At 43.5% G+C, this 18,087-nt stretch overlaps 1 protein-coding gene across 1 annotated transcript in view; it reads right to left on the bottom strand.

Moving 5' to 3' along the window:
• Positions 1-3,781: 3,781 nt before the first annotated feature.
• Positions 3,782-18,087, bottom strand: part of LOC109323586 (protein farnesyltransferase/geranylgeranyltransferase type-1 subunit alpha-like) — a 14,790-nt gene continuing 484 nt past the window's right edge. Inside the window, exons 2-9 of the mRNA XM_019555230.1 lie at positions 17,665-17,750; positions 16,192-16,306; positions 14,162-14,266; positions 12,378-12,504; positions 11,742-11,890; positions 8,684-8,746; positions 6,875-7,046; positions 3,782-4,929 (exon numbers count right to left, since the gene is read on the bottom strand). Of these exons, the coding sequence (XP_019410775.1) occupies positions 4,801-4,929; positions 6,875-7,046; positions 8,684-8,746; positions 11,742-11,890; positions 12,378-12,504; positions 14,162-14,266; positions 16,192-16,306; positions 17,665-17,750 (946 nt within the window). The 3' untranslated portion in view covers positions 3,782-4,800. The remainder of the gene's footprint in view (positions 4,930-6,874; positions 7,047-8,683; positions 8,747-11,741; positions 11,891-12,377; positions 12,505-14,161; positions 14,267-16,191; positions 16,307-17,664; positions 17,751-18,087) is intronic.

Here is an 18,087-nt window from a genome sequence, read left to right on the forward strand (position 1 = left end):
GCTGCCTCAGGCCCCTCCCCGCTGCCCACTCCGACGTCCGAGTGCATGCGCCGGTATGGAGATGATGCCAGAGCCCACAGCCCAGCACAGCTGCGTGAAGCCTCCTGGCTGCAGTTGGCCCCAGTTCGGGCAGGTGGCTGCCAGCTGGCAGCCTGGGCTGGGGGGCAGAGGCACAAGCAGGGCATCTTGCCATGTACCCCTTGCCCTCATTCTGTTTTTCTGGCATGCCGGCACTCTGGCACCTTCCAAAGTGGGCATTGTGGTGTTTTTTGGCACTCCGGCCAAAAAATGTTGCCTAACCCTAGAGCACATGCTTCTTCAGAATCTGAACTGAACCCAAGGTGCTTCATCCTCTGCAGCCAGCAAGCAGCTGTGATACCGACTGATCAGGCAGGCATCTCCCCTCCTCTCATGACTAGCCTACAGAGAAGATAAATAGCCTTCTACAACCACCTGCCCCATCAGTTCAAGCTTAAGTATAGTGTGGAGTGTCCAAATCTTGCTAATGACTTACCAAATCTTTCTTAGAACTAAGCTATTTGCTTTTTTCTTTTAAAAGAAAATAGAGGAATGTGATTCCCAGTGGCCTGCTGTTAAGAGCACATTGAGATTTCAAAGCTAAGCACTCAAAATGTAGGAAATTCCAAAATAAAGGCTGCATGTGCAGCCCCTTTTGTGCAAGCATTATGGTAGTTTTTAATTGCATGATGACCCATTATTTTTCCACAGGATCCACCTTCATTCAGTACAAAGGACAGAATACCTTGGAGATTAATAGGGGTTTGTAACAGAAGACAGTTGAAGGCATTAGAAACCTTACCTCATTTGTTGCAGAGGTTGGAAGGCAGTTACTAGAGGAAGAAAAAGGATGGTTTTGCAAACAAGGGAGTTGAATGACACCCTAAAGTACTGGATTCCATTCCTGTGTGATGCTGAGCAAAATTACCTACATCACAATGCTCAGAGCTGCTGCTAATGGCGTATTTCCTGCTTCATGGAACTGCATACTTACTTCTTCATCTTTTGAACACAGTATTATCAAAAGACCATGACTAACGCCAGATCCCTAGGTGTCACATCTGGGTAGCCAAATTTAAAGGACATTAAATTTTGGTCTTATTCCCTCTCATTCCTCCGATTGTAAAATGGAGTTTACCATCACTAGAGCATTCAAAAAACCTCCCATTCCTTCACCAAAATATGCTAGCTCATCAAGGTCAAAATGTTTTGTGGAGACTCTCTGGTGCCAGAGTTCCCTGGCTTCTAAATTGGTTTCCCACCACTTGCCCATCCAGGCCCCACAGGAACACGTAAACTGGGCTGTGATTATCAGAAACTACTAACACCCAGTTCCCAGGTTCATGCCTCTTGGGCAGCTTAAGTTTGCAGCTCCAAAACAGTAAGCCTGGGAGGTTGTGTAAAGCTGAACCTTTGCCCAGAGAATCTGGATTATTTTAGTTTTTATTCTAAATTGGAACAGAACCAAAAATATGGAAATATGCAAATACTCTTGAAAATGTAGTCAAGTTCCTTGGTCTGACTTTAAATATCATCTACTCTTAGAAGCAGATGTAAAAAATAAGATGATTACACATTTGTTCCACACTGGAAACCATATTCTTCTCCCATGGATTTTCTTTGTAACATATGGCTATTCAATTGGTAATCTTAGCTCATGAGGAGAGGTATTATCTTTACTGTAATCATGCTCACATAGCCAGTGTAAAACCTTATTAACCTTGTCAGCATTTCCCAACTGCTGGTAATTCATTCCCTTTAGTAGGGATGTAATTGGCGAGTACAAAAAAGTTTTGCTTCATTTCAGATTCTTAGATATAGGCACATCTAGTTTGATCTCCTGTATAAATTCTGGTCAGATTTCAGTGTACTTGATGCAGTACTAGTTAGGCAAACATGTAATTTCACCAAAGTATCTCCTTGCACAAATCTCCACTGTTACTTCATTCTTCAGGATATAGAGGAAATACTATATCCTCTTCCACTATCCTCCGCCCCGCTCCCCCCAATACACATTTTAATTGTTTGTAGTTGAACCGTTCAGTCACTGGATCCTGCTATGCCTTTCTTAAAGAGCCCTCTAATATCAGAAATCTTTTTCCTCTGTAGGTATTTTTAAGTCTGATCAAATCTCTTTAAGGTCTGTTTGATCTGCAATCAGATCTCACGCTTGTTTAAACCTGACTGTCTGGAAAGCATAACACCCATGGAGGTCTGATCCGGAATCTCCAGTTTTCAAACACTCTCTAAAGTGTTATCATAAAAACTGGACTGTATCCCAGGAACACACTCATTTATGCCATATACAGAGGTATCACATTCCTGCTCCCACTTGGAATGAGGCTGTTTATATACCCAAGAAGTGTATACACACATGGCAACCTAATGGGTAAATATATTTTTCTGAACTGCGGATGACAAACTATTTTGCCCTGAAGTCCTTGGACTTACATCTGGGTGGCTTTTCAAGTTTCGTCTGTATCTACAGTTGGGGTTTATTCAACTGCTTATATGAAACAAAAAATGCCTAGTGAAGTATCTAACTTGGCAAAAATGCTGGACAAATATGCTTTCTGCAGCAGTTTGGTTTCCATGACATTTCAAATTCAGGGATATAGCGCTGCTTTAAAAATGATTCGTCCAATTCAGTGAAAAAGAGTGCTTAAAAGCTATTAATAATAATTTACTAAAATTGTTTTTATCCCTAAACAGCACTCTTAAATGTAGAGACCAAGTTGTAAAAAACCAGGTTTTAAACAGTGCCGTAAATTTAAATGCTTGCATGATTTTTAGTATTACTAGACTACTAAATATGGTTATGGAAGAAATAACATGAATGAATTCATAAAATGCTATTTGAGAAAGACCTTATATATGTTGTTAATTTCATCCTCATAATGTACCTCTGACATGCATTCAGCATTCTTTCATTGCTACTGTTGCCAACACCCCAGAAAAAGACTAATGAACGGTAGGGTTGATTTTTGAAACTGTGGGACATATGAGGGTGTTTCAGAAAGTAATGGTGATTTTAAAAAAAACCCACTGTGTATGCAATGAGATGGTAGCAGGGAACACTAACAGCGGTATTACTGAATGTACCCATATTTTATGACTATGTAGAGAAGCATTGTGGCCTAGTGAGTGATCACTGCATGCAAAATGGTTTTATTTTGAAACTGCCATCACTTTCTGAAACCCCCTTATACATCTCTAGCTATTCTACCCTTCAGCTGCATTTGTGCCTTTTGTAAAGAATTGTAAAAAAGTAGTTTTTAAGGGCAAACATACAAGTGGGAAAGGAGATTTGGGAAGCCTGAAGGAAAAAGGGGTGGTATTTCTGTATGGCAGGGGATGTCAACCAGCTGTACTTGGGAAAGCCCTAGGGGGTATGTGCAGGTGGGCAGAGGCGGAGAGCCACCACCGCCTCCTGGGAGCAGGTCCTGGAGGGGGGGCAGGAGCTGGTGAGGGCAGTGGCAGCCCTTTGCGGGCCACAGAGGCACTACCCAGCCAAACATGGGGCAGCGGGGGGGGAGGCGAGGGGGAAGGGAAGCTTGCACCATTGCCACCACCCTACGCTGCTGCCACTCCACATCTGGCCATGAACCATGCCCCCCTCTCTGCATCCGGCCGCTGTGGGTACACTTGTTAAAAAAGGTTGAAAAGCCCTGCTGTAAGGAATTATCCATGTGGGCATTTTTGTGCATGAATGACACCAAGAACATTCCTCCTGCTCCTCCAGATTTAGTCAAGGGAAGCAATATAATGTTTTGTCTGCATTTATTTTGATTTGAGATGTAATATGAGGGGAAATTTGTTTATCATGAAAACAAGTTGAGTGTGGATGAAACTAAAAAAACTTCTGTTGTTTCAAATTTCAGTTGTCCAAATATTACACAGAGGTTTAATCGGGTTTGAGACAATAAATGCGCTCAGCACTCCCACATTCCCTAGAAGTAAGAATCAAGGCTGCCCTTTACACTAAATATGTTGAAACCTCCCTTCCAGTATTGAGATCAGAATACTCCACGGAACAAAATGCATCAATTAATGCAACATGGAAGCCTAAATCCTCTTAACAGAAGTACGTATCAGATTGCCAAAGGCTATTGTTTGATTTACCATTAACAAAACTGTTATGGACAAGTTGTCAATTCTTGGTGCTAAAATACAGTCTAGTCTGTATAGGAAAGAAAGATGCTAAAGGTCTCATATGTGTATTTTAAATGTATCTACACTTTTATTACAAAATCATATAGTTTGCATTAGTTGGGTATAATAGCACAATGTGGTCAGTGTTGCATAGCTGCTCTAATGTATGGCAACAATTGTATTCCTGCTTGCAGTAACTAATATTAAGTTAGTTGCACTGACTGCACACAAGTTTTTATGCTCAATTCATTAAGGGGTGCAGGGCGACAAGTGAATTAGCTAGGGTGTGAAAAACTGATTTAGTGCTTTAAAAATAATATAGCATTAGGAATTAACTATTAAGAAATAAGTCTTTTATTTGGTATATTTCAAGTAAGTATTAAGACTTAAATACATTTCTTGGATCCACCCTTAGCTATTGTAAGTAGCAGCCATGAGTAGAGGACATTGTGTTACACTGAACACTTGGTGCTCAGTTTCTATTATAAGTAATACCTGTGCAGTGCATGGACAGTTACATCATATCCCAGCCAAGGGGAACAGTCCATCTGACTTGATCCTGGCTGGTGCTCCATTTCGTGCTTCTTTAATACAATCCAAGAGCTTAACACCATTTTTCTCCACATGAAGTTACTGCTGTGCATCTGCTGGCAAACTCTGTTCAGTGCATGTGCTGTGCTTGTTCTGAAGGGACTTTCCAATGTATCGCCAATATTCCTTTCGTATTACGTCCTTTTCTTTAGCCAGAATTTCACATAACTAGGAAGAAAAATTACAAAGTTGGAATAAGCTTTTCCATACTGTACAACAGCCCTTAAACATTGTAAGGGCTTGTAAGACTGATGGAGTCTAACAATCACTTAAGCAACCAACGTCTGGCATTAGTTTTGCTGTAGCTGGAAGCTGCAGAAAAATGCCATTTCCTAAGTGGAAATCAATTACCTCTAGGGATGATGTCACAGAGAAACTGGTTTCCTGAGACTCTCCAGGCCTAGTTTCACTGAACACACTTCCGCTGTGACACTTCCCCCTGCTCATCTTTCCCTCTCAACCTCAAAAAACCTGCTCAGGAAATCCCCATGAGCACTAAGGGATAGAAACTTGTCAAATCAGGTTTTGCTTATGGTCAATAATTTTGTACTAGACCATTATTCATATCTAAAGCAGGTTTCAAGGCCTTATTAATTTCAACTGTACATGAAAAGACGCAACCATAGGGGAAAAGACACATATCAGGGCATCTAGGTCATTGCATCTGACAGGTCTGAATTCTTCTCTTAGCTGAGCACTTGATCTGTACCAGTAGTACAACATTCTAGTACCCACTGCTCCAGATGCAAATGAAAAGCAAAATAGCTTATTTACTTACAACCCTGATTCCTTGAGCAGAACAGACAAGAGAATTCTCACTTTTAATCAGACCAAGTATGAAACCATCACCTCTCTCTTAAGGGTCCACATGGTGCCCTCACTATGGTATCCTACATTTTGGATATACAGGCAATCCTTGACTTACAACTTTGAGTTACGACTAATGGCACTGAAGACGTTTATAAATTGGCACCCTGTTTCGACCTTTCGACATGTGTGTCGACTTTACAATGCTGGATACAGCTGTGTCCAGCTGGTAAGTCTGGTGTGGTAGAAAGGAAGGGGAAAGGGAAGAGGTGTCGGGGGGGCAGATCAAGGCCCCTTGCAGTGTGGGAGGAGCTGGGCGAGCGGGGAGGTTCCATCCTGTGTCTGCCCTGCCCCAGCTGGGTGAGTGGCGGCATGTGCCCCTGGATCAGGGTGGGCAGCGGAGTGGAGGAAGCACAGTGGCCCCATCCTGTGCCTGCCCCGGTTGAGCAAGCAGTGGGAGGGCATAGCCCCCGCTCCCAGCACAGCCCGATGTAGCCCCAGCCCCGCCTGCCTCGCCCCATGCAGACCCAGGGACACACACGCCCCTCACCCGCAACGCCCCCCCCCCACCAAGCTGCTGGACAAGTAACTTGTCCCAACCCCAGCCCCTCCCTCACTGCAGGGGACCCTGATCTGCCCCCCCTCACACCACAATAAACTTACCAGCAAGATGCAGCTGTATCCAGCGTTGTAAAGGAACCAATCCCCCATTTATAGCATTGTTCCTATAGGAAAACTGGTTCCAAGTTGCAACGTTTTGACATAAGACATAATTTTCTGGAACCAACTGCATCGTAAGTCTGTAGACTGCCTGTATATTTTTTTCACCCTTATGAAGATGGAATAGAGCCACAGCCCTTACTGTATATTATGCCCCAGTCCTACAAGGTATGAATACTGTCTATGAATGCTCTACTTTGTTCCTTTCACAAAGGGGAAGACTTTGCCTCGTTCAATGAGCCAAAGTATCACAACCATCTTCAATCACCAAAGTGAGTCAAAAAGCAATGCTTAGCAGAACAGCACTGAAGCAGGCAAGGTACAAAGTTGTGAGGTGCAATAGCACCACCAAATCTTGATGGCAGTGCACTGGCAAAGGATAGGTAGGAGATGAGGAAGACTGGTGCTGCAGCAGCATCACAAGACAGAACCCTGAGCCTTTCCTCCCCTCTCTCCTCCCCTTCCAACTTATCAGCTGTTTTACTGAGAAAATATTTGCCCTCTGTTTTGTGCAGCAACAAGTAAACAAAAGCACCTGGCTCAGACAGACTGTCCCTAACAGAAAAATAAAGCCCTCTTGACTCACCTCTAGAGCTTTGTTTAGAGTTTCTTCCTTGTTGCTACACTGGTTTTCTAGCATGTCTTCATATATGTCTACCAGAAAGGCAATTAGATAGGGAGAACTGTGGCTTGGCTGTAAATCCCGGAGTTGCTCTAATAGGTCTGGATATTTAGAAAGACCACGATCCTGTAGAATACTGAAGCAGAGATCAGTCAGCATTACCCTAGCAAACCTGATGCTAAAATGTCAGTTTTGGCTTTGATTCAGATGCATTTGAAGATTTATTATTCTAATGTAGAGACAGACAAAAAAATACATTTTTAAAAAAATACAGCTACGAGATAATGCAACTATATAGTAGGTTAAAGACATATCTCAGGTGTGAAGTCATGAAGCAGCACAGCATCTTGACTAGTTAACCTTATTTCTTCTAAGTCTCTTCTCATCCTCTGCTTTGTGAGGAGATTAGATCTGGTATTCTGTGAAGGAAGCAACTTCTTTCATATTCCTGGTACTTAAAAACTATTGGGAACAGTCACCAGAGTTCACTAGCTGTGCATATTAAAGATGTAACATTGTCATAATCCTCCTGTCAATAATTATATAGGAAGTGACCCACAGTTTTGGTTATAATACTATCCATTTTATATAGGAGTTTCTGGCTGCTTGGTTGGCACGGTACATAACCCTGGGCTGATGAAGACTGCTGTTCTACATCACTGGTTCTCAATTCTTTCCCCACAGCTACATAAACTTTTAGCTAGGGAAGACGTAAAGTGAAATATCTTGTAAGCAGGGGTGCACCAACAGAGATTTTGGGGGCCGATACCAATAGCCGATATTTAAGGAAGCATATTGGCCACTACCAATCCAATATTCAATACAGCTGCCTCCAGGTGGTAAGTTGAGTGTGGTGGAAGCGGATGGGGTAGGGAAGAGGTGTGGGGGGGCTGTAGATCAACACCCCCCATGGTAAGGGAGGGGAGGGAGGGGGTGGTCAGTGTGGGATGGAGTCATGGCTCAAACGGTGGGGGCAGCTCCCATCACTGCTTGCACCCTCAGAGGGCGGGGGAGTGTGTGCCCCAGTGTATAGTGCGGGGCAGGCAGCAGCTGCGGTGGGGAGCTGGAGTCGGCTCTGTGCGGCTCTTCTCACCGGGGGCTGGGTTCGGAGCAGGCTCTGGCAGTGCTGGCAGGAGGTTGCAACTACCCTAAATTTCACAACAGCTCTGCTCCCAGCCCTGCGCTGTGGCCTGGTGCAGCCCCAGCTGAATGTCCTGCCTCCATCCAAGCGCCATGAAAAGCCACAGCTGCGACAGGCGATGGCACAGGGCTGGGAGTGGAGCTGTGGCAAAATCAGGGTGGCTGCAACATCCTCCCAGAACCACCGGAGCCTGCTCCAAGCCTAGCCCCCAATGAGAAAAGCTGCACAGTACTGGCTCTGGCTCCACCCGGCGCAGATCCGGGGGCACACCACCCGCACCTGATGAGCTGTGCCTCTGTCCTGTGCCACCACTGGGCAGCGCCTGCTCCTGCCCCCTCCCTCACTGTGGGAGGCATTGATTTGCGCCCCACCCTCGCCCGTTCCCTGCCCTCCCCTCCCGACTTATCGGCTGGAGCTACCTCTCCACACTGTCGGCTCTGCTCCACATTGTGGCGGTGCACAGCACGGATATTTATTGGCCCCCATAGGGCCTATACAGACAATTTTCTTTGTATTGGTACCGATCCAATATCAGACTGATGTATTGGTGCACCTCTACCTGCAAGCAGTGAACACTAACAACCTATAATAATGCCTCAAACGTAACTTCTCATTCCACAAACAATTCTCACCCTTTTAAATAGTTCCATGCGCTTTCATTATGTGGTACTGCCTTGATCTTCTCTAGAGTGTACCTGTGAAAAAAAGAAACGTCTTATGAATGCAAAGACCAGCATTTCTATCAGACAGAAACATCAGAGAAATGTGTTCATTTCATTACCCAAATTCATCACTCCCTGTAGTCTGTATTCAACACATCTTTCTGGTGACCACTTTAGGCACTGATACAACCTATAGTATCGTAGAATTTAACTGCAGTTAAATGTCAAGATATGGCATATCACAGCTTGCCCAGACACTTCAACTGGCAATACTGATTTTTGCTATTTTGGGGGATGTTCACTGATGGAGAGGAATCTTGTCTACACTAACATCTAATATACCAGGGGTTTTCAACCTTTTTAAATAAATGTACCCCCAGCGGCTGGACACAGAATGGCGGCAGCACAGGGTGGTGGGTGGCGGTGGCGTGCAAGCTTCCCTTGCATGTGGCTAGTGCCTGTGCAACCCACAGGGGGGCGCTGTTGCCCTTGCTCCCCCTCCCTGATCCTGGGAGGCTGTGGCATGGGGTGGTGGCACTCTGTCCCTGCCTGCCCATGTGTACCCGCTAGGACTTTCCCACCTACTCCCAGTTGACAACCCCTGTAATATACTGTTTGACAGCATGTTGAGGAGGAGTGCATTTCTCACATACTCTGTAAAGCTGGCCTCTTATGAGAGAAGGCAGGAAAGGGTTACAGCATTAGGCACATGTGGGCATTCAGCTTGCTACTGAACCAGAGCTGAGCACACAAGCTGGATTCAATCCCTTCACATGCCTCAACAGACTTGTTTGCAGAGTGCCAGTTATAAGGCTAATAAGTGACAGCTGTGCAAACTCACTAGAAGGCATATGGCATAAGAGTCACCGGGGCAATGGTTGGTCTTGCCAAGCTCAGATTGGTGATGAGAGTTAATCTGATGGGAGAGAGCAAACGGAGCTTATCCAAGAACATGGCAAGGAAGCTTCTCACCAAAGACTGCATCAAAGAAAACAACTAGCTGCATTTCCAACTGTACAAAAGAAGCCTTCGCCTTCCACCCCCAGCAGCACGACTCACTTCTAGACATGACCAACACTAATTTGCAGTTCTGAGTCTAAAAACACCTGAATCATCTTGTCTTTCTGCAAACACTACTAGAGGGACCGAACATATGCCTGCCAAGGGAGAGCTTGGCAACAACAGGTAGGCTAAGGTTCTATGTACAGAGTCCATATCTGAAGTTGGTAGCAGGTTAAGGCTTTCACAATGTGAGTTCTGAACACCCGGTCACCTGTGTTTGACAAACAGATCCACAGGGGAATCTTTCCCTAGCTTGGAAGAAGGAAATCTGGCAATACCTAGTGTAAGATAGAAATGGTTGAGGTATAGTAACTTTTCTTAAGACCAAGAAGAAACAAAGTACAAAATAATGGGGGTGGGGAAGATAGCTTCTCTTGTTTCCATTTCCATTCTCTCAGCCTATTAATGATCGCATAGTTGTTTCTCATGGACAGACACAAAGGCTCAGGCTCCACTCCAAACAATAGCTCTAGAAATGGCATTGTAGTTTCACATCTTCATTTCCTTACCGGAATGAGCTCAATTTGGATACAAATCTTTTTTGTAATTACCACCTGTGACCATTTCCCAGGGATCTGGAATTCAGACTGGGAAGTTTCCTTCTTATCAGGGGTGTGCAAAATGGGCCATATTCAATTCGGTTTTGGATTTGGACAGTGATTAAATCACTTAATTTGGATCACTGTCCCAATTTGATTCGGCCGAATCTGAAGATTTGATGCTAATTTGGAGATCTGGGCATAGACACAACTTTAAATATTTTTTCTACATACCTTGAGGTACCAGGTGCAGTTCATAAATGCTGAGATGGCAAGGCAGATGGAGGGTTCTGATGTGATTTGGAGAGATTAAAGGGTCTCCAGATTCAGTTTGGATTTGGAGATTCGGCCACTGAATCGGGCCAGATCTCCACGAAATGAAATCAGGGAATGAAGCTTTGCACAGCCCTACTTCTTATGTTTTCATTAATAGGCGCTAGATGACCTCCTGAGGTCCCTTCCAACCCTAACTTTCTATGATTCAATGATTTATGTCTCTCCAATTATGTGCGTGCCACTTCAGGTCAGTTCCAGAGCTAAAGGAGACTTGGCACATCAGTTCACTCTTTATACCTAGAAATGATCTCAAGCATCTCTGCTGATCGTAACTAGGGCAGTACAGGATAGGAAAAGAGGTGAACTCAAGGAGATGGGTCCCAAGGCCATTTATGGTATTAGCACCAATGTATAAAGCCCCAATTTCTACCCAGAAACAAAAGAGACTGCAGACCATGGAATACTGGTGTAATATGCTCTTAGTAGGATACTTTGCTGAAACAAGTATACTGCTGAGTATTACACTCATTTCTGTTTTCAGGTAGATTTAAGCTATACCCTCATGGCAAGTACATTGTAGGTAAAGAGCTTGGGGGCAGGAAAACCATGGGTAGCAGAAGCAAGATGGAAGTTGCTTCTTGATGTTCATTTCTTGGCCACTTAGGAAAGCCATTCTGGCTGTCCCTGGCCCTCAATCTTCCCATAACAGCAAGAAATCTAATTAGTTCCCTTAAATGAAAGTTAAAGTAATAAGAGACAAGTAAAAGACACCTCACACTGCCATTTTCTGCAACTCATATTTTTTCGCTAGCCATGTATGTACATTAAAAAGGAGAGAAAAGGAACCCTGCACAAGCACTCCGAGAGGTGAAATACAATTAGGCTACAGTCACTTTTTCAGAATACTCAGCAAGGAAAAAAGCCAATCAAACATAGCTTCCTCAGTGCACATGTTGTCCGCAGACAGGTCAATAGTATCAAAAGCGTCTGGAGGATCTAACATGAGCATGAATACTTGACCCATCAAGTATTTTCCTCCAGACTGAGGAAGATCAAGGAGATGAGACCCCCATATGCATTTGAGAGTATTTTCCTCCTTTGCTTGCAAAAGCCGAAGATTACGAAATAAAATTGTGAACAGTGTTACTAACTGGACTTCTCTGTTTAGAATAGCAGGATCATCATAGCCAGTGGTGTTGGAAATAACAAAGTGTCTTTGGTTCCAAACAGAGTTGTTTCTCACATCCTCTTTCAGAAGCTGATCTACATATTCCAGTTCATTGTCCCACAACTTGAACTCCTAAAATAAGGTAAGAAAAAAGGGGGAAGAGAGTCACATTTGAATGCATTACGTCTTAACTCCCCTTTCCCACCCCAAAAAAACCTAACTAGAACTTTGTTTCATTTAAATAACTCCAATCTAAGTCTTCCAATCTCTAGACCCACAGATTGTACTCTATTGAAGAACTCAACCTAATAGGTAAGTTTGGCCCAAGTCACAGGGAATATTTACAAGCATCAGGAAACTTAGTTATAAGAAATGTTACCAGCACTCTCTCAAGTGCATAAGGGCAAACAGCCAAAAACAAATTTCTGCACCAGTTTGCTAAAAAAAATAACTGTGTAGCTGAACTGTGAGTTCACTCAAACTCAACTGTTTTTCTTCCATGAATGCTGAAGGATTAAACTAATACAGAGGGCTGATATTCAATTTAAGAAGCTGAACTCCCAAACTCTGGAGGGGCAGGGTTTGTACAGAGAATATGTGGCAGGCCTAGATATAATACCTGAATAACCCACTGTCTGTGCTGCCAGGCGTGGTAATTCTTGGCATCCTGGCTAAGAATGTCAGCTATAAATTCAAGCTCTTGAGATGGATCCTGCAGCCACTCTACCAACACTCGTCGATGGTGCCTAAAGACAGGAGGGTACTAGAGTTTAAACTCTATCCTATCCAATTTCACAACAATGTTAAATGTTTATAAAAACACCACCTAATATACAATGACAACATTTCCAGAAAAACTTCACTGGAAAAAGACTTGAAAAAAATAAATAAACTTCAGCCAATTCTTCCAGAAACAACTTCTTAGAAACTTACTCCTGAATGACTACAGTAAATTCCAGCAAGGTACTGACATAGTGATATACGATGCCCCTTTAGAGAAATGCTAAACTTACTTGACATGCTTAAGAGATGGGCAAGAAAAACCATTAAAAATGAAGTTTTAAATAATTTAAAAACAGACCTAAGTTTGAATACACGCACAGATCTGGCTAGAGGTAAGTCTGCATGCCACTGGCATGCTATCAAAAAGTGCCTTTACTGTCTCAGTCTAATGAAAACTGCACAACGGTTTTCAGAGAGCACTGGGCAGAATTCTCTACCCCCATGAGGTGTTTTGTTTTTGCTTTTTATTTTTTAAACAAATAACACATTTACCCAAATCCAAGATTTCTGAATTTAAGATGACTCCCCCCCAAATTATAATTGTTATAAATTTCCATATATGCTAATTGTTGGATGGTCATAAATTCATTTCCCTCACCACAAAGCAGGGAAAGCAGTAGCGGGGGGACAGGTGGCAGGGGAGTCTTAGCAGCCTCCCCATACCTTGCCACCTGCTTTCCCCAGCCCCCACTGCTTGCCCCTCCACCTCCCAGCAGCTGGCTTCCCCATGCCACCAGTGCCTGCTCCTTTACTTGCCTCCCTTCAGCACCTGCCCTCCCCCCTGGTGCCTGCTCCTCCCTCAGCTCTAGCAGGGCTTTGGCCTTGCTCGAGCCCAGGGCACAGACCATGCACTTGCTCCTGCCCCAGCCAGGCCTGGTAGCACCAGCAACGGTGGCAGCTGTGAGACAGCTCGGGCCATGTTTGCTCTGTGCCCTGGGCTGGAGTGGGGTTGGCCTCAGCTGTGACAGAGACAGAGTGTAAGCAGTGGAGAGGGCAGACACAGCAGGGAGAGCCAGAGCTGGAGCCAAGTTTATTATTTTTCAGGAAAAACATTGTCCCAAACTGGTAACTATGGTAAAATGTATCATAGCCTTGGTTCTCATTATCAGGAGTACCTATGGGTTCAAGTCTTAGTACCTAAGAAATTCAACATAGCAATAAACTTGTAACTTCTAAGTTTCCAGCTATTTCTATTAAATAAGCAAACCATCTGAAGATATGCACATAGCAGCTGCAACCAGCTGGGCTACAACTTCATTTATCTGTGTTTTTGACATACGTTTCATTATTAACCACTACTTCAGATATGTTCCTACTTTGCGATTCACAACTGTAATCTTTGCCATGAGTAAAAGAGGCATTACTCCATTATGTCTCTTCTCTAAAAAGAGGGCTATTCTTCTCCACCCACGTAAATTTTGGGAGCTCTCCACATCAGGAAAGCAAAATCCAAAACACTAACAAACTGAAATTCATCCCTTGTGTTTGCTGGGTCAGAGTTAATTAGATGGCAAAGTTGAACCCTCACGCACCCATTTTTAGGACCACTTTTTTTCTTCTTCTAGAAAAATAAAATATATTTTTTTCAAGATAAAAAGTATATTTAAAAAAATATTTTACCAGACTTGATAGTTTTTTGGTTGGTCTTCAATGATAGCTGTAATATACTTAAGTTCCTCCTGTAAATCCTTTTTCAAAGACTGCAAAAGGACTCTCCGGAAATGCCTAGAGAATACACAGGCAAGGTTTTTTTGAGTAGATTTGATATCTTTTATTAGACCAGCTGAGTAGTTGGAAAAATAGTTCTTAGCAAGCTTTCAGGCGCAGTCACCCTTCTGCAGGCATAGGAAGTCTCTGCAGTTCTGAGATTATACAAAATCATTCAGCAAAACGATTTTTTTGCAAAAGCTCTTAAGAAACAGCTAAGCAACCCATCCACAATTACGTGAGACAAAGTTAAAATAATTTTAAGAAGTAACCTAATTTTTAAATACAAAACTAATTATCCTAAATAATGTTCCCTTGCTGGTCAGCTGGTAATGACCAAAATAGATGTAGTTACAAAACAGCGTGTTACCAAAGAGCTCAGTAATCTTAAATTTCAAATGAAATCCTGTCTACCCAATGTAGCAGGGAAACTGAGTTATGCTAAAGCTTTTTAGCCATAGTCCAGGCCTTCCCAGAACTAAGCAACAAAACTGAACAGAGCGCCTTCTGTGGCCCTGGGCGATGCAAGTGCTGTGACTGCTGTGCTAGGTGAGCAAGGCACAACAGTTTCCCTATAAGGAATGTGTCTAGCACAGTGCCAGGGGATTGGACAATTTGGGATAAGAAAATACAAAAAGTTATAGACAAAAAAGGAACATGTGTGTAGCATGTTGTGACTCTGGGAGGACAGACGCAAAGAGCGGCAAGCCAGCAACTAAGATCCCACACACCCAGCAGAGGACCCATGACCTGGTACTTCCAACGGTCACTGCTGTAATGTCTAAGGAGCCACTTGCCAGGTCGTATTACGGGGAGGAAACCTGTAATATTGCCTAGAGGTTACTATTAAAGTTCACTTGATACCACATTAGACTATTTGCCGTGTCAATCCTTGGGGGGGCTCTGCCAAAAAGAAATCCTAGTGGTAACACCCCGTACCTGCATAACCAAACAGTCTTGCCCTGATCAAAAAAATAATTTAAGTAAATGAACAATCAAACTAGTAGGAAAAACATATACAAAAAATGGTAAGTAATAAATCATGTAAAATATAATTCATGATTTTAAAAGGATATTTTTTTCAATTTAACATTTAGCTGAGCGTTAAGTTGGAAGATATTGTAAAGGGCATTATGGAACTGAAACAAAATTATTTACTATAAATACTAGCTATTATAAACCTCTTGAAATGAAGAAGAGGTTTTCCTCTTTTGTATGCAATTACATCAGCAGAGGAACTTTCAATACCTTTTGTCATGTTACCTTAAATCAGCAGAGGGGGTGGGAAGTTGGGTGGTGAGTTCTGATTTTGTGTAACAGCTGACTATCGGATAAAATTCTCAAAAATTAATGATAGCATATCGAAGTGTTTCTCAGAAAATACTAACCTTCAACTCCATGTGAACTTACTGAAGTTTTACAATCCTTTGTAGACTTCTAACACAAAGCATGACTATTTCTATTTTACTTCATCAGATGCTGTAAGCCTACTGCTTATGAAAGCTTATGCTACATATCTCCGATTTAGTTACTCTATAAAAGTGTTTCTTAACCTTTTTGTGGACTCAACACACCCTTCACTGTGCTCAAGGCACTCCACCATAACTTTTGTTAATTGAGTAACACCCAATTTAAAAAACTAATGCATCTATTACAGTGGTTACCTCCTTGCAGAACAGCTGGGCAGTAGGGTTGGGGAGTCATTCAGGAAGGGGCAAGTCTGAGCCTGTGCTTATAAGTTTTATGTATCTACTTATCTCCCTATGCCTCGTAATACCCTTCAAAGGATCTGGCAACACCCTGGTTGAGAATCACTGGTCTACAAGGTGCAAATCTACCTTACCTTCTGCCTTACTTATATTTTGTCAGAAATAGTTCAATACAAAATGAGGTAACCTAATCAACCACTTTACATAGAAATTAACCCCAAAATTATAACTTACCATACTGTGTAATTTGCAGCATTTAATTCAATTGCATCTGCAGTTAAATTGAAAGCTCTTTCACTCCTTTCATCCCGCTGCAGAACAGCCCGAAAGTAATCATAGACATCTCTGACTGAATAGATAACACATTAGCCAAAGTCACTAAGAAATTCTGAATTAGTGGATTTTAACAGCAAGCAACACCCCAAAAGAACTTTGTGCATCTCAAATACCATTCCCCAATACATGAAGATGTCTGGTCATAGCTTGGTCAATAGATAATGTCCAAAGTTGTCTTCTATCCATTAATGCTATTTCTCTACATCCCACAACCTATGTTGTGGAATCTCCATCATTACAAGCTTTTAAGTGTAGAACAGACAAAAGACAACAATTTGGCTGGGGTGTTTTAGATGGGGATTTTCCTGCTTTGAGTAGAGGCTCAGACTTGATTACCTTCCTGTAGTCCTTTGATCAGACTTCCTGGAACGTGCCTGCTCTAAGCAAGCAAACTTTCATGCTTGGTACATTCTTTACATAAACTGTCAATTATACTCTTTTATCTTTCAAAAATCATAGTCTTTAAAACAGGGGTGCCAAACATCTGGCCCACGGAACTCAACTGGATGCTGCCCCTGGGTCTGATTAGACCAACACGGGATGCGATGCAAGCCCATGGCAGGGGTCCCATCCACAGACTGGATCAGCCCACAGACCCCGTTTGCCCTCCCCCAATGTTCCTGATCTGGCAGTCACTGCAGCTGGTTTGAGACCCACGATGCATGTGGCATGGACCCCAGAGCAGCCCAAATGGGCACTACATACAGCACAGTCCAGTTTGAGTGGAAGCCCCATTGTATGTGGTGGCTACCCTTTGCCACATGCAGCGTCTGCTCTGGGATGCATGCTGCACACAGTGCCACTTTAGCTGGTCCAGGACCCGTGCTGCACGTGGCACTCACAGGCACTGCATTCAGCACAGGTCCTGGACTGGCAGGAGCAGGTGACATACGTGGCACAATCTCTGAACTGCTAGATGTCAGATGTAGCACCGTCCAGGCACCACATGCAGTGGTCCTAGACCAGACTGACCGGAGCAGCCACTAGATAGGTATGCTGGGGGAGCAGAGAGGTAGAGGTGAAGGGGTGGAGGTCCATGAGCCCAATTCAGCCCACAGATGGGCCCCATCACTCAGCCAGCCTGCAGGGCTAGATAAAACTGACACCCTTGCATTAAAGAATTTCCTCTAATAACAGGCCCCGTATTTAATATTAAAACCTTAACATTAGCAGATGTTCACTTCAAGATGTTGTACAAGTAGGTAAAACGCAGCTCTTGGTGTACACTCTCTAGCAGTGACACTTTGCTCAAAAAATGTACGTTAGTAGAAACCGAAGTCTAACTTCCATTAAATCACTGACAAATGAAACTTCAATGATCTATCTGTAAAGATTTTCTTCCTCAAAATATTTAGAGCAAAAGATATTTACATTTCTCACTGTAGATAATCTGCACCACTGGATTCGGCCCATCGTTTTGGGGTACTGGTTCAATATCGGCCCATTCTTCCCTGTCCCTGCAAACGCAAAATATTTTTTCTCACCTTTTCTTATCATCAGAAAGAGCAAACACGGTCCATCCCACCCCAGGAAACACACACCCCTCCCCAGTACCTGGCTCTTTACCTTAACACTGCTAAACCTGCTGGGTGCCGGAGCGCCCAAGCCAAGTGCAATTTGACAGGACCCCCTGCAGAACACGCCAGCGCCTGCTAACTCTGCAGTCAAGAAACTCAACCAGTCCCGATTCCCAGCCGGGGGTGGGTGACAGGGAGGTGCTGATGCGCTTTGATTCATTTGAATCCTTTTGATTCCTGCTCCACGCAGATTCAACAGCCCCGCAGTGGCGGCTGC

The sequence above is a fragment of the Crocodylus porosus genome, unplaced genomic scaffold, assembly GCF_001723895.1.
Source record: "Crocodylus porosus isolate Cpor-Errol unplaced genomic scaffold, CroPor_comp1, whole genome shotgun sequence".
NCBI classification, from domain to species: domain Eukaryota; kingdom Metazoa; phylum Chordata; order Crocodylia; family Crocodylidae; genus Crocodylus; species Crocodylus porosus.